Genomic DNA, 24,068 nt, shown 5'->3' with positions numbered 1-24,068 from the left:
GAATAAGCGTAGCAGTTTCAGCGGATCTCACCATCGATAGCAGCAGGGCCAGCAGATGCAGGTACAGCGGATACCAATGGCGGCCACAACTGTGGCATGGCTACGGATAGCGTTGCAGTTGCTAAGCAGTTGGGCCAGCGTATAGCGGGGGGTATACAACTGTGGCATGGCTATGCATAGCGTAGCTGTTGCAGCGGGTATATCAGCATCGATAGTAGCAGGGTCAGCTGATGCAACGACACTCCCTTCACTAAAATGCTGTTTCAGCGTGGTAGCGGGAAGCATCAGCAGCAGGCTTGCATGAAGTGAATACATCAGCCAGCAACTTTCTCTAAGGCCTCTGCCATAGTAGACGCGAAAAGCGGCGCGAACCAATTCGCTCGGCCGTAGGTTGATGTACAGCTCTACTGATGGCTGTACATTAACCTACAGCTGAGCGAATCGGTTCGCGTCGCTTTTCGCGTCTATTATGGCAGAGGCCTAATGGGAAAGTTGTATCAGTTTGTTCAGAAGAATATTATTGTCGGTAATATTACAGAGATGCGATTGCGTAAATCCGATTTTGAGTTGAACAATTGTTCTTTTGAGAACAAATAACTCACTTATTTGAAGAGTTAATAGCTTTTGGTGCCAATAGCAGTATAGTGACAGCCTCAGCGGTAGATGCAGATGCAGCCGGTACTTCCCTGAGGCCGATGTGAAGGTAAATGGGAGCAGCACGGCGAAACAGTTCGGGTTATGCTTAGACGCGCGTCATTTCTCGTTGTTGATATTCCCCACATGAAACGACGCGCTTTCGTATGATAGCGGTGGTATTAGCGGTAGATGCATTTGCCAACACTTCCTCCAGTAAAGCCGTGTCTAGTTTTCAATGTGAAAACACCTTTCTCATTGTGTTGACCGTGCGCCTTAGTCCTCACTATCAAGGTAACACAGAGATGTAAGATAAACACTACATCCTATGATAAATTGAACAATTGTCCTTATAAGGACAACAAATGAATTAATGAAGATTTAATTTTGAATTAGAATACTTCTCTCAGGAAGTTCGGCTACATAGGGATGTGGAATGAAAATCTAAAACTGAAAAAAGTGAGAAAAATTTCAAATGCTAAAAAATCGGTTAGTTTTCGATGGATTTCCTTCGTTTTTGCAGCAATCGATTAGAAAATCTTCTAAGATTCCTACCAAATGCATGAAATTGCAATTTTATCATTCAAACTATTGTACTATTGAAAACTCTTAAGCCTTGTCAAAACACAAAATTCGACCTCTGATTGGTCGTTATACCGCGCTTTCCCAAGCACGGTCGGCAGAGTTATGGACCTAGTAAATTGGGAATGCATCATTTGACCTATATAAGAGCTTCATCAGATAATAAACAAACATTTCATCGGATATTAAATTGAACAACTGAAATTTGAAGAACACAAATGATTATTTGAAGAGTTAATATTTTCTCGTTTTGCGCTATAATCCAAAGTTAACTATCTTCATCTACATGCATACTATGACTATTATTACGTGTTTGCGTCGCTTAGTGTTTGGCTACGGTCATGCTGGACGCAAATAAAGGCGCGATGCGATTCGGCAAGACGAAATCTGTTGAAATGTATACCTCTACTTCGCCTCAAAAAGAGCTGTACATTTCACCACGGTAAGGCGAATCGCATCGCGCCGGCATTCGCGTTCTGCATAACCGTAGCATTTGTTCCGTTCCCGTTTAATGATGTCGTATTAAATGTGCATATTACAATTCGGCAGCACTTCAACTTCTCATTTGCACAAAATTTAAAAATATTCAATGAACTTCATTCAAAATATCAGACAAAAAGAAATTACAATACTGCCAATGAACGGTCAACGTTTATTTACTAGAAAAAATGACTGACACGCAAGCAGCCAGGTTATCTTTCTTGTAAAAGTATTCTACTTGAACTTGCGGTCGTGGCTTTGCATACAACCTTCTTGTGATTTTTTTTCAGTATGATATTAAACACTTTTAGGATAAAAATTAAATGAATACAGAAAAGTGATTGTTATTATACTTACTTTAGTGAAATTAATAGGAAGAGTACAAACCTGTAATGAATAAAAATATTTATTAGTAGTTTTCAGCGTTGAATATATTTATTTTAGTGATCATTAATGGTTAAAAGATTTGAAAACCTGAATGAAGAATGAAGTAAAGTAAAATCCCTTTCAATCAATGCGGTTGCACTGACGTAAATTTGATGGTAAAAGGTTCAATTTATCAGTAATGTTCATTTCTTTTTTTCACTACCCTCACATTCATCACCGGCAAATAGTAATCTAATATTTATAGCCTCTACTTATTCGTTTCATTTCCTATGTTACATAAAAGAGATCAACCCTGTGTGTATGGTAGAAAATGTAATTAAACGCCAACGTAAAATATATATATTTATTGAAAATAGATTACTTATCTGTACTATTTACGATTGAGTTACGTTTAATGGGATTCTATTCACAAATCGTCCATTTTTATGCCGCAAGACTGGAAAGCATCTTACTGACATGTAGAACCAGTTTACTACCATCGTAAAGTTTAGCGATCACAAAACAATACAAAACTGCATATTCAATGTTTATGTTATTTCATTAAATCGAATAACAACTAAAACCTAAGTAGAAAACAAAAAACTCATGTGAAAATTTTAAATAAGCTTCTTATTTGATATTGAAATAAAAGTTATAAAATTTTGCAAAATTAAATTTCTCATTTTTCCGAGAAGAAGGTACAGATGACTTAATAATTAACATTTAATGATTTTTATTGTCATTGCTTGATCTCAATGATCTATCCAATTTATTTTATTGTATCAGGCACTAATGATGATGTGATTGAGGTCTGCCGTACTTCTATACTAATAGCGATGAAGTAGAGCTTGATAGTGCTAATAGTATATCTTATGTTATGTCACGAGCCATTGATTGCCAGAAACGAATTTCTCACTGCTTGGATAAAACGCAATTAATAAACATGAAATCGCGTCTACGGGAAGGTTTTGGGGCTTTGAGACCCTCCCAAAAATAAAACTGTACCTTGGCTATGCGTTTTGAAAATCGAGCGATAAATAATTTTAGTAACAATACGAGCCAATCAAAAAACACTAGGCCGTTGATGTCATGAAATGCTTCAACTCTGAGATCGATGGAACGACTACAATTAGAAATTTGATAAATCCATCAGAGCGCGGAAGTAAAACAAAAGGACAAACAGTTTGTTACAAATACTGCATTCGCTAAGGAGGACGCTAACCGAAATCCGAAAAATTACATATAAAAAACGTGCTCCAGCTTTGCGATTCTGTTTTTTTATTTTAAGTTAAATTTGATCAAATATGTAAGCACTGCTATTAATAAAACATGTCTCCAACAAACATAGCAAAGTTTAACCAGGTCACAAATTTTAATATAAAAAATCGCAAGAGCAGTCAAACCCAGGCCGTTGATGATACTCGAAAATGCCTGCAATCGCAATTAATGATTCAAAATAATTACTAAGTTCAATCTGGCGTTCAATACAAATCACACGAGCTCCGCATTTCTCCAGTCAACTGACAGAGTGATACATTGTATTTTCTGGTTTTGTTTGATATTCCGAACTTCATTTTGGCCTGGTGTTTTTGTTCTGAAGAATTTGCATTACAAGCCTCTAGTTTATCATTCACGCCATCATGACATTTACGTTGGCTTTTTGTAATTTGTTGATGGCGGCGTTTCTTTGGGATTGAAGCATATTCAAATTATTACACACTTTTCATTCGAAATAGGAAGCAGTTTAGACAACTTTTCCAGAATATATATGTGTATAATAAATGAAACAAAAAAACGTATTTTTTTATTTGTTTTACACTGAAAAAACTGCACACGCTCCATCCAAGTGTTTCATCAATTGGATATAAAAATGACTTTGCATTGTTATTTGTAGAATTTTTTCCATCGAATTCAATCATTTTTCACTCTCGTTTCAAGTTGTTGCACACATCAACTTACATCCATGAGCTGCACTTCATCTACGTATGATTCCAACATCCCTTTCAAGTGAATTGCACTTGAATCTGCCCCACTGTTTCATCACAGTGATTATCATGTGCGAAACACTTTCAGTTGATTTGTTTTGTTTTTATATGTCAAATGAAGTGCCGTTTGTGCTGAAAAGTAGAAAAATGGCGACAAATGTAAAGTCAGCGAGTGTCATACGGTTTAGAAGTTCGACGATTTTTCGGACTACATCTGTAAATTTTTGCAAGGTAAGTGATTTATCTCACGTAAAAGAATCGAATTCTAATCTCATTTCGTCCTCCAGCACAAGATCACAGAGATTCTGATGAAAACATCTTTACGCTAGAGGCAAGTATTTGTTTACTAAAACATCAATTATTTAAATCAAATTAATATGATTCTTTGTTTGCTTTAGCGGCTTCTTCAACAGAATAGGCTAGTTTTTATTTTGTGATGAATTTTTATAGTAAAATTCCAATTTTATGAATAAAACAAAGGTTGCATTATATGTAATCATTTCCATGTAAAACTATTTTCATTTTAAAATCGAATAAAAATCATTCGAAGCTCGGTAAACATTCATTTGAGATTCAAAATCCAAACACTTTATGTTTATATGTTATAACACGAGAATTGAAAGTGTTTTCCATTTGAAAATGACGTGTTGCACGATAAATAATTTTAAAGTGTTTCGCATATGAATTCTATATGTTTTGACTAGTAGGGCGAATTCAAGTGCAAACCACTTTATAAGGTCGTGTCGATTTCTTTCAGTGTAGGTGAAAAAAGTGACACAAAGAAATAATCGGTTGTATTTATTTGACAGCAACATGAGATTCATTTGATTGGATATGAGGAAAAATAATACGACGAGAAGAACAAAACGGACTTATTAGAAACAAGGTTGTTAATCGATAACCTATCGTAAAATGTCTATGACGATATTGTTTGTGATCGTTATCGACGATGACGCTAACGTTTTCAGACATTATCGTCATTGCCGTAAACGAAAGCTAGCAATTTTTGTATCATTAGATAAGTTAAGAACGCAAATAAATAAAATTCAATTATATCGACGCATAGCATTCAGTTCACTTTGCTTATCGATGCAATGGCACCGAAACTGCAGTGTTGACAGAATGCGCGTTAACGACCTTTGTTGTCGATCATTTTAGAACCACATAATATCAGATTCAGATGCATTTGAATTGTAAATATGACAATGTCACATACCTTGCTATTCAAATTCTCGCTTCGGAAAGAGCCTCACAAGTTGAAACAATTGAAACTGAGACATTTTTTTTCTGATGAGAAAAGAAATATAAACGAACAAGGAAAAGTTTCTTTTTGTTGTCAAGTGGAGTGATGCTGCGTTTCCTATCCTCCGAAGCGAAAAAACGCTTCCTCACCCCGTGCCTACTTTTTGATCAAGTCGTTACACCATTCGCAAGGACAGCAGAGAAAACTGACATAAGACGTTAGCAAGCTGCTAACACCTGGTGAAGATCGTTAACGCCGCTAACGTTAATGTTAGAAGACGTTATCGTCAACGTCGATAACGATACAAGAGGTTATCGGTGTCGGCAATGACGTTATTCCTTTTCACCTGTAACATTCAATAAAAATATTTTCGTACTCAGAAAAGTCTTATGCATGACCGCAAATTTCCGCAAAATAGTTGAGGCAGTTGGTTTTAAGCCACAACCGCAAGGTTAACTTAGAAATATGACAGCCACTGTTATGTCAATGTTTTTCTAGCAAACGGCCAAATTGTCAGAAGCACAGGACTCGGAAATAGATTATGCGTTCCCTGTGAAAACTCTATTGTATGTTTGCTTCCCGCAGCAAACATGAAATAGCGTTTTCACAAGTGACGCAATAACTACTACCGAGTCTTGTGCCTTTGAAAATTCGAAATGGTGGCTCAAAGTCGGGCATTTGTGGTTTCAACACCGTTTCGTCTTAATTGATTTATTACCTTGAAAAGAAGCGTTAATTCACGACTACGAAGTTCAAACTTGCGTAATTGGCTGCTCACTTTCACGTAAGCTATCTTATTGCTCTCTCATGAAAATAAGAAACAAATATGCGCAGCTTTGTAGTCCCGAATTGGTATCGTTGATGATGACACGGAATGATTCTAACTTTCTTCGCTTCGCATGTAGTGCAAGCAGGTAAACAAGACAAAACGGTTATACACACAACTGTCACACTAACTGTTATTAGTAGTGGGCGAAAGGTTGGTAGTTAATTCGACTATTACTACTACTACTACTACTACTACTACAACTACTACTACTACAACTACTACAACTACTACAACTACTACTACTACTACTACTACTACTACTACTACTACTACCACTACCACTACCACTACCACTACCACTACTACTACTACTACTACTACTACTACTACTACTACTACTACTACTACTACTACTACTACTACTACTACTACTACTACTACTACTACTACTACTACTACTACTACTACTACTACTACTACTACTACTACTACTACTACTACTACTACTACTACTACTACTACTACTACTACTACTACTACTACTACTACTACTACTACTACTACTACTACTACTACTACTACTACTACTATTACTACTACTACTACTACTACTACTACTACTACTACTACTACTACTACTACTACTACTACTACTACTACTACTACTACTACTACTACTACTACTACTACTACTACTACTACTACTACTACTACTACTACTACTACTACTACTACTACTACTACTACTACTACTACTACTACTACTACTACTACTACTACTACTACTACTACTACTACTACTACTACTACTACTACTACTACTACTACTACTACTACTACTACTACTACTACTACTACTACTACTACTACTACTACTACTACTACTACTACTACTACTACTACTACTACTACTACTACTACTACTACTACTACTACTACTACTACTACTACTACTACTACTACTACTACTACTACTACTACTACTACTACTACTACTACTACTACTACTACTACTACTACTACTACTACTACTACTACTACTACTACCACTACTACTACTACTACTACTACCACTACTACTACTACTACTACTACCACTACTACTACTACTACTACTACCACTACTACTACTATTACTACTACCACTACTACTACTACTACTACTACTACTACTAAATCGAAAAAACGCAGACTAAACCATTTCCATATTAAAGTGAAAGTTGAACATCATTAAATCCAGATATACGCGTTTGTCGTTCGCTGTCCCTTGCATTCGAAAAGGCGGAGTCACGCAAATAATAAAATGACAAACAAAACTTTCAATATCGTACTGATCGCGGTAGAGATGTTTGTCATCACTAAAAATCATAACTTTTTTCCAGATTTTTCCATGATCGGACCGGTATCTTCGTTTAGGTAATCTTTTGTAGTTTTTATAAGAATAATTAGATATTTTTAAAATGAGCTTCTTTAGAAAATTAGTTTCTAATTTTTCTTTCAACTCTTAGAAAAAAATTTTTTTTTCTAGCGTGTTTTTTTATCGGAAAAACGAAATTGTTATCAACAACTTGGTCGAAGACGTCATACCGATCAGACGAAGCGTTTTCGGAATGAAAATATTTGTAATCTTCAATACCTCCCCAAAACAGCATTTTTAAATAGCTTCCTAAAAATGAGTCGTGTTACTAAAAAATTAAACCAATAGCACAATATAGCATCTTTTACCCATAGAAAAATCAATGAAAAGTTTCAGCCAAATCAAAAATGCTCGGTTGAATTGGTTGATCGTTTTATTTGTGGAATTTCTTATAGAAAACAAAGCTTTCCGTATGAGCGTTCAGCATCACAGCACTCGATAGTGTTTCATTGCTTCATACAAATTTTGTCGGCAACGGGAAAAAAATTTCTAATCGGTTGATGCTATCAACTCGTAAAACTGACGAGAAATGATTGATATAAACGCTTTTGAAATCTTCGATCAATTTTTTTTTAAGATTTTCTTTGAACACCAGTAGTTTTGCGTAAGATGTTGAAATTCAATGCTTTAAAAAGCACATTTCCATCGACTTTAGACGACGGCTCTGTTCTGCATAAGGAGGTACATTCTAAAAAGTGAAAGTGAAATTGAAATTGAAACTGCGAAAAAATTTTTGAGATTGAATTTTCCCTTATATTTCCCACACAACTGCTTTGCTTCCCTAACACAGATATCTATGGGCTAGATGAAATTAATTTCACTGCCATAACTAACTTGAACTCGTGCTCGTGCTCTCCTTCCAGCCAGAATAAACGTAAGTGCTTGATCGGAACTGTGTCTTTATAATCTTCTCAAGGATACCGTGAAATAGTTAATCTATTCGCTAAGTAGAACAGCTTCAAATACGCAATTTGTCATGAGTGAAAGCGTTGAAGTTCGAGTGTACAATCTGCAAATCTGTCCAATTAGAATTAAACGGAATCCGCAGCCAAACGAAGGAGTATTTTCTAATATATACGCTAAGAATAAATATTTCATTAATGGTGTGTATAACGGCGTACGTTTCTCGCGAGTGTACTTGAATCGACCAACTTCCGGCTACCTAAAATTTAAATTAGATAATATTTCAGAGCCTTTTTAGAGTCGTGTTGCATATAACGGCCAGAGGACGAAATACCGGTACTGCACTAAAGAAGTGCAACGTTGCAAACTTATTACTATCAATGAATTAGCGTAATTGAAGGAACGTGAGATAGCGGGTAGGTTTCCCCGTAAGACCGTGAAGGTCATATCCTGTATGAAATCTTGGGCATGAGAAAGCTATCGGCTCACTCCAGACAACAAGCTCAGCTTTGAGACACTTCAGAACAGTGTTTGACGCTGTTTAAACACAATTCGAGAGAGTTTCTGCGTTATTTTGTAACTTTTAACGTAACATCAATCCACTGGTACACACCTAAGACAAAGGAATAGTCTAAACAGTGGACTTTACCCAGCTTGCTTCGAAGAAGGCGGAGACTGTCCCATCCGACGGGAATGTTATGGCCTCCGTTTTTTTGAGATTCACATGGCGTGAACTACATCGACTACCTGGAGAAGGGCAAAATGATTACAGAGCTTAATTATTAATTGGGTCAAATGAGAAGATTATCACCGCCACGGAGACAAGCTTTGCAGACCTTAAGAAAATGTGTTTTTAAATGGGTTAAAGAAGTGGGAACCTTGGTGGATCAAGTGTATTGTGCTAAAAGGAGAATATATACAGAAATAAATTTCCACTTTTCCAAAACATGCGTTTTTTGTAGGCGAAAGTTTTATCGGCAGAACAGAGCTATATAATGCGACGCTTCTTGTTTGCGTGTTTTATCATGTTGGTTCGTACACATAATTCAATTCACTACTCTCCAGTTGTTATATGTTATTTAATGTGTTTTTTTCTCTTTCAGCTCTAAAGGGGAAAACGAAAAAAACAACCCCACTCTACAGCCGAGCAATGATGAATCAATATACTTTCGAAACGTATTATATTCTAATTGAAACAATTTTGAGCCATTTTCAGCCCATTTTCTAGGTTAAAAACGAATGTCAAAAGTTGGTTGTATATTTACAAGTCGTCAGTTGATGTGCAAAGTCTGTTCAAACCACTTCCTTTTATGTATTTTTTACCAGTCTCTATGTCTTTCCAGCAGTGCCCATAGAACTACTGTCGGCATCTGGTGACAACTAGCTTCAATGAGCATCGCATCGCTAGAGTACATGCATACACAGCGCATTCCGGTTGTACACGCTCAACCGTCGACTACAGTCTCAATGGTGGAGAAACAAAGGATTTCATTAAACATAAAACCCAAGTCTCTCCATGTAGATACAGCACACCGATAGAGCGCCCCATGTTCTAAAGTTGTCGACGACGCTGTCTGTCTACCCGTTTGCCTGTTTCAGGCTGGCGAATGCGCTGCCAAACTTGAAGGAAAATGGAAAAATGGAAAAACTAACGCTTTTCAGCCTATCGCACACAAAGATAAACACTGCCACTCGCAGTGCCGCCGTTTAGTTTGTATAGCTGGTGATACAGAACTATGCTATGGTGCGCAGCATAACTTTGGCCGTGGCTGAGGGTTCGCTGATGCGCTCCATGTACACTGGGCCCGGCACACAAAAGCTGCTGCTGCTGGCACAGCATTATCGTGAATCGCTAGCTTTTTCCCTTTGCTGGCCGGTTGCGGCTATGCCCATGGCTATTTTGTTCTATAGGGCAATAAAATCACACAGAAAAGATGACTATGTGCTGTGGGCCGCTTTGCTTCACCTCCTCCTTCTCTTCTTCCCCCTGTGCCCCTTGCCACGTTCGAAGACGGCGGCGCCGTGCAAGAGAGCTAGCATAGTTGAGCGAACTTTTAGTGTGGCATGGACAAGTCAGGCGGAATTAAAGTTGCTTTCAAGTTCTCGATTACGTAATACACTGGCTTCGGCTGGGTGAATCGGATAGTGCTTGATAGATGTGTGCGGGCGGAGGGGTAGGAAACCTGTTAAAGGTTTTCTTTTCTCGTCACCTCTGCCACGGTGCACACGGTGAAGGGATGGATGGGTAGGTTTTACTTCATGAGAAATTCTCAGTCTGTGCAATTGTCCTGCGCTAGGTTGTTGCATCAATCATCTTTTATCGTCGGAAGGTAAATGTTGTCTTTTTTTTTGCATCAACCGGTATGATAAACGAGATGGTTTGCATACCGGACGTGTGAGGTGCGGGTTCGCTTTGTCCAGCGGGTTTTACAGATGGTCAATATTTTATATCCGGAACGTGTTTGATATGTGTTTTAATGGAATTTTATAATAGGGGGTGTCGGATGTTCAGGTTAGTAGAAAATTTTTATTACTGGTTTAATTATGCCTGACTGCCTTTGTTTGTTCTATTGGGAAATGCGTACATTACAGTCTAATTCGATATAGTATAACACCAATAGTACTAGATTTTCGGCATACAAACATTGCCAAAATATTGCCAAGTAGCGAAGGAACTGTTCCCTGGTAGCTTAAGCAAGATTTAAAACCCATTGTTTTCTCTTAGCAGCAACATTTCATCACATCATCGTTTATACCTCTCCCATCTGCTTTAGCTCATGTGATCCCCAGCATTTCTACCGTTAATTTGCTATTAATTAGCAACCACGCCGTTTATCACTTAACATGCTCGACACAGTTTCCGTCGATAATTTGTTAAAGTAATCGATTTATGCTGTCCTGTTTGCATTCGCAAATGCCTTTATAAATACATCCTGTCTCCCAAGTCCGGCTTTTCTGCTAACTTTTCAGGCGTCATCACAGGAGCTGCTGTAATAACTCCATGTTTAAACCATCCTCTTTCAATTACTGGCGCCAAGAGCGGAGAAAAATACGCCAGTTCCTTTTCCGGCTCTACCGTAGTGAAGTCGTAATTAGAACCTGGATAGTTTGCATACGCGCAAACTGGACTTTGAAAACAAGTTCAGAAGCGTAAAAACCGACGGAGATGACAGGGGTACTCCTTATTTCCTCGCTGTATTTTATGTGTAACACAGTTAGTAATAATTATAATTGTAACAGGCACATGCGCCTCTGTTGATTATAGAATTCGTTTCTAAACGCCATCCTTGTTTTAAACACCATTATTAGCGTCATCGTCGTCTGTTTTGCAGCAACCAGTATAAACAGACTTGAACAAGCTGCTGCCGTATCTGGAAAGTATTTTGCATAAATGAGTCTGCCAGCACCAGTACCCGTGCAGCTGAATTCTAATGTGTTCTGAGTTGAAAGTAATGATAAGCAGCGCCATGAAATTACAATTCACAAACTTTAATTGAGTTTCAGGCCAAATAAGTCTCAAAACAAAAAGGTCCAATGCACTTTAGAAGTGTCCCATAAGAATTTTTATAGGTCATACAAAGGGCTGAATCGAAGGGAGACTTGATCGCCAGTCGAGAAGCCCAACCGGTAAATCGACTTCTAGCTAATGCTTCTTTCTAAATAACTTTAATTTAACCATTGGCATGCATTTCCCAACAAAATTGTTCACATTAACTTGAGCTTATTGACAACGTCATGAACGAACAGTGATTTCCGAAGGATACAATGTCTTTAAGCAGTGCTTATATGCAATCAGCTTCGAAGCTGGACTGACGTAGGCAGAAAGAACGCAAAACGAAAGGCGAACAGTAGGAAAATAAGAATATCAGCATCATACCACCGTCATGCGAAACCATGTCGCCCGAAAGCAGATGGATGCTAGCGAAGCGACCATGGAGAGAACCAGGTAGGCCAGAACGAGTAAAAAACAGCTAACAGTATTATTTGTATCTGGAAAGATCCGTTATGTTGCGGATGTTTATGTGGTATCTTGTTTCTTCGCACTGCCCGTGAGCATGGTGGTGGCTGAGGCGCGCTTGTCCGTGGGGGAAGAGGGCTCGGGAGGGTGGTGCTTGCTGTATTCCGTTGCGGCTTTTGTGCTATCCCGGTTCTCGATGTTTCACTCTTACGGGGCACCGATGTGTTGTCATCGGTTGTCGCTTGTGTTCCTCCATTCTACCCGCTGGTGCTGCAACCGGCGACGTCTGGCGATGGTCGTGAAGCAAAGGGGGTGGACGGCTAGGACGATAAGCGGCCTATAATCGCGTACAAACCAGCTGCTGCATGATGACTGGATTGCTGATTCGTTACCACATCTCCCCACAGTAGCGACATTTAAGATAGCAGGGGAATGTGAATCTTCAGCTGGATGTAAGGAGGAAATACATATCGATGCAGCTTTTGCTGCTTTCTTCTGCTGTGGAAATCGCTGGTGGTCCGGCTGCTAATGTAACTGAGGTTTAATTTTTTGATGGAATGATTTAGACATTGGGAAAAATTGCTTACCAGTAAATGCTTGCATTCAAATGGTACTCTCTATTCAATAAAATTAACTTTTAACCCACATGGAAAAAATCATATACGGCTGCAATTTACAAAAGCTGCTTGTCACATAAAAAGGATATACTAATCTAATTTTGCAGTCAAGTTTCACTAATTCACATATTGTTTTCTCTAATTGAAAAAACTGAAGATAAGGCGTGACAACAATAAAGTAACAAGAAAATCTCAATGTTTACATCAAAATTCCAAAAAAAAAAAAATGAAAAAAATTAATGAATTGAAGTTAGCATGTAGATTTATAGTGGAATATCTTCAGAAACCTAAAGTGTATATAACACTGGTAAACAAAGGTTTTGCTTTAGGGCACAAACTGGACAAAATAAAAGACTATGCTGCCGTAATCTCGCAGACTGACGGAAGCGCCAAAGTGGCCGATTCGTGTTTTTTGCGTTTTAACGATAGAACACACCAAACCGGACCTATAGGCACCGAAATTTTATCAAAAGTGCAAAAAATAGCGTCAATAATTCACGAAAACGCAATGACGTAACCACCATTTCTACTCAACGTGACGGAAATCCAACCCAATTACGTTTGTGATGCTCTTATTGCATCCAGCGACTCACAAATAAACCAAATTTTGCATGTAGATGCTTTTGGGACCAGGAAATATTTCTATGGTGGTACGACGCTTCTCTCTCTTCTCTGCAAGAGAAGGGTTCCGTCCAAATAAAACACATATTTGAAACAATATTTCCGGAAAATAGCTTAAAATGATCGAAATTATGCCCAGGAGGCAAGAATTGCCCCCAGAGACTATTTTGAATTCTCAGATGACAAATTCTGGTTTCTAAATAACAGACCAAAATGGCCAAATACCACCCAATATGAGAATTTCCGGAATCAGAATGATACCCAGAGGCCAGAAATTAAGCCTTTTAGAAATCCAAGATGACGACTTCTGCTCTCTGGAAAACATCCCAAAATTATCGAATACCACTCAATATGGATATTTCCTTAAACGGGATGATGAACAGAAGCCTACAATTGACCCCAGAGAAGACCGTGTTCATCTCCGACCACAGAATGAAATTGAAATAGTTGGCAAGTGCGTGTACCTAGACTAACTGGTGATTACCGAGAACGGCATTAGCAGAGAAATTCGTCGAGGTCCTATGGCGAAAATCGTGCCTTTTTCGGATTCCGGAGGACGCACTGCTCGAATAAAATTCGCCGCGGAACCCAGTTGACTATCAACAAAACTTTGATCATACTGTAGCCCTCTAAGGCCACGAAGCTTGGTCCATGCTCGTGGACAACTGAAGCGCACTTGATTTTTGTGCGGAAGAAGTGCAGATGGAAGATGGCAGAGGCCACGAATGCTATTATATTCCAAACCAAATTAATTTCCGAAAAAGTATTCTCAAATCGCGAATATTAGCCTGATTATGAAAAAAATGTTGAGCGACTTGTCGCATACTACGATGGATGTACGTCAATCGATTGTAGAAACAGTGAAAAAAAAATTGCTGTCTCTACAACAAATGACGTTGGTAACATAACTTCAGTTAATTAACCGTTTTCCACAAAACATATGTTCGGCAATGTTTTGTGATTATATTAATGCATTATGTACAGATCAGATTGTTGAAATTCGTTCTAACACTCATTATACAACCGTTTTTGGAAAAAGCTTCGTACTGCAAATTTTACTCGCTGTCGCATACGTCAGTCTGCGAGATTACGGCAGTATAACTTTTTAACCATTTCTGTGAATTTTGGTGTCCAAGGGTTGCTAAATGGGTTTGCTTGATGCAAATCCTATCTAAACGCCCAATTTCCTCCATTTCCGTAGTACTTACGGGTTTGTCGCTGAGTCGGTGGCCTCCCATTAAGTAAGTACCACATCATCAATATCCTGTCTAATATCCTCAAGCTACGATAAAGAAGTGCGTAGCCCGCAATGATGATTGTCCGGTCTACTTTAGCTTAGATTGGTTCAAATATTACTCCCAAACATTGTTCTTCAAGCAATCTGAATGAAAGTAATAGTCATCAGTCTGTAATCTACAAAATATACTTTGATTGCACATCGCTACGCTGTTCTTGTGAATTTTGGAGCCCAACATTTTTTCGGAGACGGAAATGAGATTTTTCATAAACATAACGTTGAAGCGACGAACCCGGCGAGCAAATACTATGCGACACTTTGACGTAAGGCAATGCGTTCTGGCAATGGCTAGAGACACCAAAATTCAAAGGAATGGTTAAAAGGCTATAATCTGTATAGGGCTGTTTTGAGCTTTAGGGCAGCATTTATTTCGCTTTTGTCGACCAATGTCTGCAGAATCACACTAAATTACGTTACAAATAGTTATAATCTCATAATAATAAAATATTAAGAATGAATTTATTCCTGTTCTGGAGTACACGAGTGCAGCTCGGAAAACTAATCATATTTTATCATGCACCTTTGCACGGAAATCACCAAAACTTTTGCTCACTTCGTTTTCGGAAATAAAAGGAACATAATTATAATTTATAGTTCAACAAAAAATTCAACAATAATTTCTTTTATTTTAACACCTAACGATTGAAGACACAGCCTGTAAGGTTTTTCCCGTAACAAACTAACAACTTCTGTTACATTTTTGTTTGTTCTTTCTGATCGGGTATAGTTCGTTTAGACTTCAGCTTGCTCATAGTCTAACCACAATGTGGTGTAAAAAAAGAGGGCTATCAATAAATCCGAAGAAAACTAACAGGCAGGAAAAACTCAAAATTTCAAAATTATGTCTCAATGGTACGAAATTAGAACTTTCTCTAGAAACCAAGTACTTAGGAGAAACTCTAGATAGCAAATTAAATTGAAACTGGAAAAAGTAATAGATAAAGTTTGTAACCGCATGCGTAGCGAAGCGTTGGAAGAGTTACGAACTAAACTCGAAACGCTTAAGTTTAACTCGACACCCCTAAAGTAGGTCGACTTTTAGCCTAGACAACAACCAATCCACGCCGGTTGCCTGTTGATCCTTTGTCGTGAGCAAAGAATTCCTCTCAAGACCTCTCAAAGCGGTAATCTGATCCAGCCAATTAGAAGGCGACACATGTCGGCGCAGGATATCGCCGAAGAATTCGGCGGTCAATATAGATCGATCAGAGAGACACCAGATCATTCGCAGATCGACCTCCAAGTTAGACAGACGAAATTTAGTTGGCGTACAAAGTGATTACAAGTAAAGCTAACAAGAGAAGATTATATGTACAAGGTGCAATTAGTGGAGAAAAGTTTAAGATAATTTAACGATTATAAATAAGTGGCCTCAGAGGCAAGCGAAAAGTGCCACCATACCGGCGGGTGTAGTGTAATTCACCCATAGCAATAAGATCAAAGCCTTCGAACGAAGGTTTTTATTCTGGACAGGTCGTAGCAGCATCTTCAACGGGGCGTTACAACATCAGCGATACGATAAACTGCCAGTCCGACACACAGATTCATTCTGCGACCTTCTGTGGTTTTTGTAGACCACGTGCATCGGTTCCCGATTACCTTCGACGCCATCGCGCTAGCTCCCACTGCTATCGGCTCGAACACGCAGTGCGGCGCCACGTGGCCAACCAGCTTGTTGGTCCGTCGATAACATCTTTTGCTCAGCGGTCCTGACGAAGGACAGGTTTGTCGAACGCTGTTCGGGTTGTAGAAATATAAGTTATTGAAATCAGCCACTTCTTCTGGAGCTGATCAAAGCTACAAATTATTTATTTAGGTTGAGTTACTTATAATTAAAGATATAAATGTTTCGGCTTACAATTATAGTGTACAAACCCTGCAGATAGATAATGCCGTTACAGATCCGTAGCGCCAATGCAACTTGTATCCTATTTTAAACTGTTTTTGTGCATCAATAAATTTGGGTTTTTATGAATTTCAATTACTTTTACTCACATAGGTTGAATACCGATTTAATCTATCAAAGATTTTCCAAGACTACTTTTAGTCTATTTATGCCTAATAGATTATATTTTTATTTTAATTTAATTTTTCCCAATACCGTTTTCATGTGACTTACTTATTTCGAGTTTTATTAGATTAGAACTACTTAATTTAATGAAAATGAATGTAAAAATTATGTTATCTTATTAGCCTGTATAAATTTCGCTGCAAATCACTGCGCTACAATCACCACTTCTGATCTTGCACCGTCACCTTCTCTATTGTTCTCGCGGTCGCTCTGCTGGCTGGTGCGCCACTGGTGATAATGTCAGCGCTGGTGATTTTTTCGCCTGATCCCGGGCAGCCAACTGTGTGCTGGTGATTGTTTTGCCTGATCCCGGAGAGCGAACTGTATGCCCTGTGGTATCGTTCACAACACCTCAACACCTTTGGCGTTCACGTTGTGTAATCGGCTTAGTCGGCGATACGATAAACTGCCAGTCCGACACACAGATTCATTCTGCGACCTTCTGTGGTTTTTGTAGACCACGTGCATCGGTTCCCGATTACCTTCGACGCCATCGCGCTAGCTCCCACTGCTTAACTATATCCACCGATTTGTACACCCGGTACACTTCATGGTTCATGCTTCTGCGCCAAACACCATTTTCTAGTTCACCGCCAAAACACCAAGTCCATGCTTCATGGCCGTAGAGGGCCACGGGAAAAATTGGTGTTTTGTAGAATGCAAGTTAAGTACGGGTTTGCAGACTACGGGACCTTTGGTTGCGCAATCCGTAGGAGGCCCTGTTTGCAGCTGCTATCCGCCTTTTTATCTAACCTCGTTGTCACATGTCGCTAATGTACCAAGGTTAATAAATTCGCCGACAACTTCAAAAGTTTCCCGATCTAACACCACCTCAGCACCAACATCCGTCGGACTACCACGCTCTCTATCAGCCACCATGTATTTCGTTTTGGCAGAGTTAATGATGAGCATTATTTTCCTAGCTTTCCTCCTGAGAGTTCCGAAGGCCTTTCCACTGCTCTATGGTTGATACCAATGATGTCGATATCGTTCGCAAAACCTAGAAGCATGTGAGACTTCGTAATGTTGGTGCCGCTTCTTTCACGCCGGCCCTCCGTACAGCACAATAAGTTTGACAACCCGTCTTCCTGCTTCAAACCATCTAACGTCACGAAGGAGTCCGATATCTCACCGGCTATCCTGACGCATGATGTAAAGCCTTCAAGGGTGGCACTTATCAGCCTAACTAGTTTTGTTAGGAAACTATGTTATGCCCCGATAATTACTACAGTCCAGGCGGTGGCCTTTCTTGTAGATCGGACATGTGAGACCCTCCAACCAGCCCGAGGGCAATTCTTCATCGGACCACACTCTCAGCATGATCCGGTTCAACGCACGATACAGCTGTTCACTCCCGACTTTGGAAAGTTCGACTGGAAGTTTACTTCCATTGCATTTATTCGTACAACGGTAAGCTGAAAAAATCACACTAGGGCAACGAAGAACAGAAAACTAATTTGAAGGAGACTTTTTTCTCCAGTATGGACTTCCTCACTGAGATCAGAATCGTTGATCTATTGTGAGATATGCCCGGGTGCTGTATCCCGCACTTCTATTATCAGCAATACCGCTTCTGAGAAGTGACATGCTTATTATTATTATTTTTTATCAGTGCTTGTGTGTAATGTGCTACCCTTCTTTATAAACGCTTACTGTTCTCCTATACCGAGCCTCGTTCCTCCTGCCAAATATCACCAATTATAGTTCCCTGGAGAAGCTTCGTCGTGCGTCCTTCTGACCAGTTTAATTGATAAGAGGGGCTTATTTTTGTTAAGAGGAAGTCACGCAAAGGTATTGTAGATTTCATCGTTTAGGAAGAATAACTGGTGGGGATCCTGCGAATAAACCCATGCTCAAAATCCTTTTTGAAATCAAATGGCCTGATTCTACTAAGATTCGAACCCACGACCATCCGCTCAACAAAGCGGACTCTGTAACCTTGCGGTTACGCAGCTCTCTTAGGAGACTTAGGAGACACCTTAGTATTCTTAACAACTTCAAGATCAACGCACTGTTAACTCAGGAAAACTGGGTGGATAGGCAGTATGACTTTGAACGACTATTGCTGTGTAATTCATGTGTAATGACAAGGACGGCAGCCTGCTTACGGATGAACCGTCGGTTGCAGCCAGGTGGAAGGAGCACTTTCAGGCGCTATGGGACGGTGAAAAGCAAAAGAGGAACAGGATGAGGATTATGAGCGAAGAACAAGCTGTGGTGCCACCTGTAGAGGAGGATTGATGAACTAAGAAACGTCGGAGCCGCTTTGAAGAATGGTATCCCGACCGAACTTCTGAAAGCGTGAAGCGAGCGGCTATACTATGTGATCCACCAGATCATACTGATCATACTGGTCTGGGATGAACAAATGTCGAACGACTGTTTGGAAGTCCTCTCGACAAGAAGGGCCATGGACTAGATTGTCAGGACATTATGTTACTCAACTCCACATACAAAGTGCTCTTCAGCTTCCAGTTCTTCATATTGAGACCGTGAACGGAATCCTTCGCCAGCGAAGGCAGGTTTTCGACAGGGGCGTTCCACGGCGGATCAAATTTTCACCCTGCGACAGGCTTCCCGATAAGTTCCGGAAGTATAACTTGCAGACCCACCATCTGTTTGTAGATTTGAGGGCGGCATACGGTGAAAAAGAACGAGCTGTGGCAAAACATGCTGGAACACGGTTTTCCGACGAAACCAATTAAACTGAGTCTTTTGAAGCTAAGCTAGAGGAATCAAAATCATGCGTGCGGATAGCTGGCGAGACCTCAGTGCGCTCTCCAGCTTACTATTTAACATCGCCCTTGAAGGTGCAGAAGAGCAAACGTGCGAAGAAAATCTTCCCTGCTTCTTGGATTTGTGGACGACATAGATATCATCGGTATCGACCGCAGGGTTGTGGAAGATGGCTTCAGGCCTTTTAAGAGGAAAGCGGCGTGATCGGGACCCAGCATTAATTCTGCAGAACAAAGTGCATAGTAGCTGGCAAGGAGCGTGGAAGCTCCGGTAGTATTGGGGCTGAAGTGGAGATTGGTGGAGAATGATTCGTCGAAGTAGTTGATGAATTCGTTCATCTTAGTACGCTATTAACATATCATAATGAAACTGCAGCCGCGAACAGGGGCTGCTACAGACAATGTAACTAGCTAAGGTCCGGTAGTTTGGAAACTTGCCAAAGCTAGCTCTGTATAGGGCGCTGATCCTCCCGGTGACTTTTCACGGACAAGAAGCATGGACTTCTTGGAGGTAAATGGAGTGTGGCACAGACACGTGAATCACGAGTTATACCAGGTAACATAGTGAAGGCAATACAGCGGGCAGCTTTCTGTGGGCTGGACCTGTAGCCAGAATGCCTAACGAGAGAGCCACCAAAACTGTATTCAGCAGAGAACCAGGCCGTGGACTTCGTAATAGGCCTCACCCTCAGTGAATGTGCACGGTGGAATATCGTGCATCTGCTGGCGTACAAGAGGACTGGAGAATAGCTGCCGAAGACTGAAGATGCTGGGCATCTCTAATTCGCTCGACCTTAGATCGGTAAACGGTCCGTCGGTCAAGAGTAAAAGTAAGTATGTAAGTAATTAAGGTGACCGCCGACAATAACATCACCAAAAAGATCCAGAGACGCGTCCAGGCTGAAAATCATGCCTGCTTTTCACCTCGGAAGATACTACGACAAGGGCGCAGCCAAGGGGGTTAAGGGAGGAAAGAAGCGATGTCCCTGGTCTCTGGCTGTTGAGTCACCATTAGTTGCGAATGATGGTAGTTATACCGGGGAGGTAGTAAGAGTTACGAACAAGGAACTCATTAAGATCACAAACTCCTTGAAGTAAAGCATGCATTAGACGAATCAAATATTTACTATTATTTGGTATACATTTTATTTGCCCAAAATAAAACCCGTACCAAAAGTAGCAAATATTTGCTTCAACTTATACATGCTTAAGCAAGGCCCCGAGACCAAAGGAAATCCCGAGCCCGGTCATTATGACGACCATAAATGCGTTTCGAGGCGTTCGAGGGTTCGGGTGCTTGTAAGTTTCACGGAGGGTAAGTCAACGGTGGACGTTATTCTCTCTGTTACAGAGATGTCGGACGGGTACTTCAGCGTAAGAATAGGGGCATCCGCTGTCACTAGAAAAGATGCATATTACACACTGCATAGTACACGTAGTAGTTTTGACGTAGGACATCTTTAGTATGACGGCATACTGTGAAAATTGCGATGGAAAAGAACTATTTCCAAATTCATATAACATTTTCTAGTACTAAACATACACTTGCACATTTTTATTCCATAATTAAATAAATTAAACCGGAACGTAGGATAGCAGGCAAACTTCTTTTTTATTTTTAAAAAATGGAATGTGAATGCCAAAATATAGAAACCAGTACCAGAAAAGTTTTTCTTGATTCTACATTTTATTTTAAAAACTATAACGAACAGTCTACGGACCAACAATAGTCAATAGTCGATAGTCAAAACATCAAAAATACAACATACGTACAAAAAATTTAATCTTGTGTAATTATCCGTAATAGTTATTCGTTTTAAAGAAGCCGCGCGTAATATCATATGCCAGCAGTTCTCAACCTTTTTTTGTCCGCGTACCCCTTGGCGATATTTTCCAAATCAATTGTTCCCCCTGGCTTGGAATGTTTTCGTAGAGTGGGAGAGAGTAGTGGTAGATCATGTTGTTGTAGTCTAGTACAGGTTTCAAATTGAACTGTGATTTGATTGATTGCTACAGCCATGTTTTAAGAGCAAGTTTGAACAACAAATGAAGTTTTTTAAAAAAAATGCTTTGTCCGCCATTACTGATTTTTCTTTCGAGTACCCCCTGAAGGCTCTCGCGTACCCCAGGTTGAGAACCGCTGTCATGTGCCATCAACCTATTTTTGGGAATGATTACACTGGACTTGTAGGACATGCAAATATTCAATAGCATTGACAGAAGTGATGCCTTTGGTACGGAAACCCCTCTAATAACAAACATTCTTCGTTCTTTATTATCATTGATATGGAATAGAGTTAATACATTTTGAAGTTTTCGTCAATGTCGAAGATTATTGGCTCCGTGAAAGTTCAACATTGATGAGCCGTGTCAAATAAATTCACTGAATAAAAAAGAAACATTTTCGATCACCAGAAATAAATAATCAATAGTATTCCCCGACAGACTGCATACCTGTCATGACTCCTGCCGAACTAATATCCTTCGGCGGCTGAACAATTGTGTGACTCGTAGACTGCTGAGTGTTATTACTTGATTGTGCTATTTGTCCTGGACGCTGTTCTGGATGCTGCTGTTGTCGCTGCGGTAGTTGAATATGATGGTGGGTGGTGATGATGACCAGTTGCTGCGTCGAATCGCCGCTGGTGGCTGCCACCGATGACGTTTCTCCGGAAACGCTGCTACTGCTACTGCTGCTGTTGCTACTGCTGCTGCTGCGTACTGCTGTCGTCACAAGTGACGTAGCACTTTCTGTTGCACTCGACGTCGTCGCCACCGTCGACGTCGTTCTAGTCGTCGTATCCGTGGATGTCAACGGACTGCTATCCAGGGATAACAGCGATGATGACGATAAGCTGCTTCCGCGTGGGGGCTCGATACGTGACGCCACTTTGAAGGCGGACTTTGTAAACTGATTTCTGAAAACGTTGAACTGCTGTCGATTGCTTGTGAGCGTTTTGTAGCTTGGTGTTGTTGAGTATTCACTTTATGGTGCGTAAAAGTCGAAATTGCCCTGCACTTCGTACAGTAGCTGCTGCGAGATTTTAAAGTAGCTCAGTTAAGCGTAACGAAATGCATTTGGTTCGTAAGAAGTGAATTGTTGAAAATTTCTAGCGGATTTTGTACTAGTTTGCAAATTTTTTATTCAAATTTTTAACACTATGAACACAATTCTTCTTATTGGTAACGATTAAGGGGATCAGCTGATTCAATCTTGCTTATTTTCTACTTTCACCGACATTATACTTTAACGAAATAACAAGAACAAAAATAGCACATTCATAGGATCTTCACTGGTAACTACTCGGTAACACGGTTACAACACCTAAAGTCAGCCAAATAACAGCTAGAAAACACTCTCAATAGTAAAATCAGTCTTCGTAGATCGTACGCGGAAACTCTGCTGAATGTTTGGACTTCTTTGCTTAGGAAAATGGGAGTTTTCTTGCTTTTTCGATCGAACAATTTGCAGCGCGATGAACTCTGCAGTAGTTGCAGCAAAGAGGTGTGTGCATCACACTTTACTGTAGACTGTATCCCAGAATCCTACTAGGACATTACTTCCTCGTTTGCTTCGGGTGGTGGTGGCTGTACGGGTTCAGTAGCTCCAAGTGGCATACTGAGTGAGAGTTCAAATTCTCTTTCGTTGAGAGAAACACCAAAATAACGAAACGAATGACCGAATAATGCAATGATGGGAAAATGCAGTCGCGGTAAGGTCCACCGGTTTTTCACGTCACGCGCACCCCACCCCTTAGCTTTTTCCACAGTTCACACACTTTTCGGCGTGGAAGGAAAAATCGATACCTCTACTAGGTTCGGTGCTGTGCGAACGCGTAGCAGCAGCTGTTTGGTAGATTACATTGTTGTGCACACCAACACTAACGAGTTTCAGGATGCACTGACCAGTACGTAACACCCATACAACTGTTATGTGAAAGAATGCTTTCGTAATCAGCCTGGCTGTATGAATGACATTTCACGAAGACACACAACACAGTACACAGGAATGCAGTGATTGCGTCGAATCCTCCAAGATGGCCTCCCAGAAGTGGGGGGATTGTTTATCTTCTCGCTACAGCTAAATTGTAGTCGTCCAGGACGCAAACCTTTTTAGCTAATGTCGCTCCGAGCCATCGATTAATGGCGTTGTGTGCAATGTTTATGTTTGGTGTTTTTTTTTATCTCTGAACAATCAGAAACATTACTTAACTCCTATTATTCACTTCAAAATTTCACACAACTCAAACTCTGTTGACCGAGAAACACCACAACTTTGCCTAAACTGGTCGAAAATCAGACATTTATGGTTCACAGTCGATACTTCTATTGCTAAGTTTAAGCATTGATCAAACTGATAATTATTTTATTTGGGAGATTCCGATTTTATA

At 40.0% G+C, this 24,068-nt stretch overlaps 1 protein-coding gene across 3 annotated transcripts in view; it reads right to left on the bottom strand.

Moving 5' to 3' along the window:
* LOC129732749 (probable nuclear hormone receptor HR3) overlaps positions 1-24,068 on the bottom strand; it is a 511,429-nt gene that overhangs the window by 454,553 nt on the left and 32,808 nt on the right. Inside the window, exon 1 of one of the 3 annotated variants that reach the window (XM_055693936.1) lies at positions 22,132-22,267. The exons of the other annotated variants lie outside the window; for them this stretch is intronic. Within the exon in view, the coding sequence (XP_055549911.1) occupies positions 22,132-22,138 (7 nt within the window). The 5' untranslated portion in view covers positions 22,139-22,267. Of the gene's footprint in view, positions 1-22,131; positions 22,268-24,068 lie in introns of those variants that run through there. 3 annotated transcript variants of the gene reach the window in all.

This window comes from Wyeomyia smithii, chromosome 3 (genome assembly GCF_029784165.1).
Source record: "Wyeomyia smithii strain HCP4-BCI-WySm-NY-G18 chromosome 3, ASM2978416v1, whole genome shotgun sequence".
NCBI lineage: Eukaryota > Metazoa > Arthropoda > Insecta > Diptera > Culicidae > Wyeomyia > Wyeomyia smithii.
This window is presented reverse-complemented; position numbering and strand designations above follow the sequence as displayed.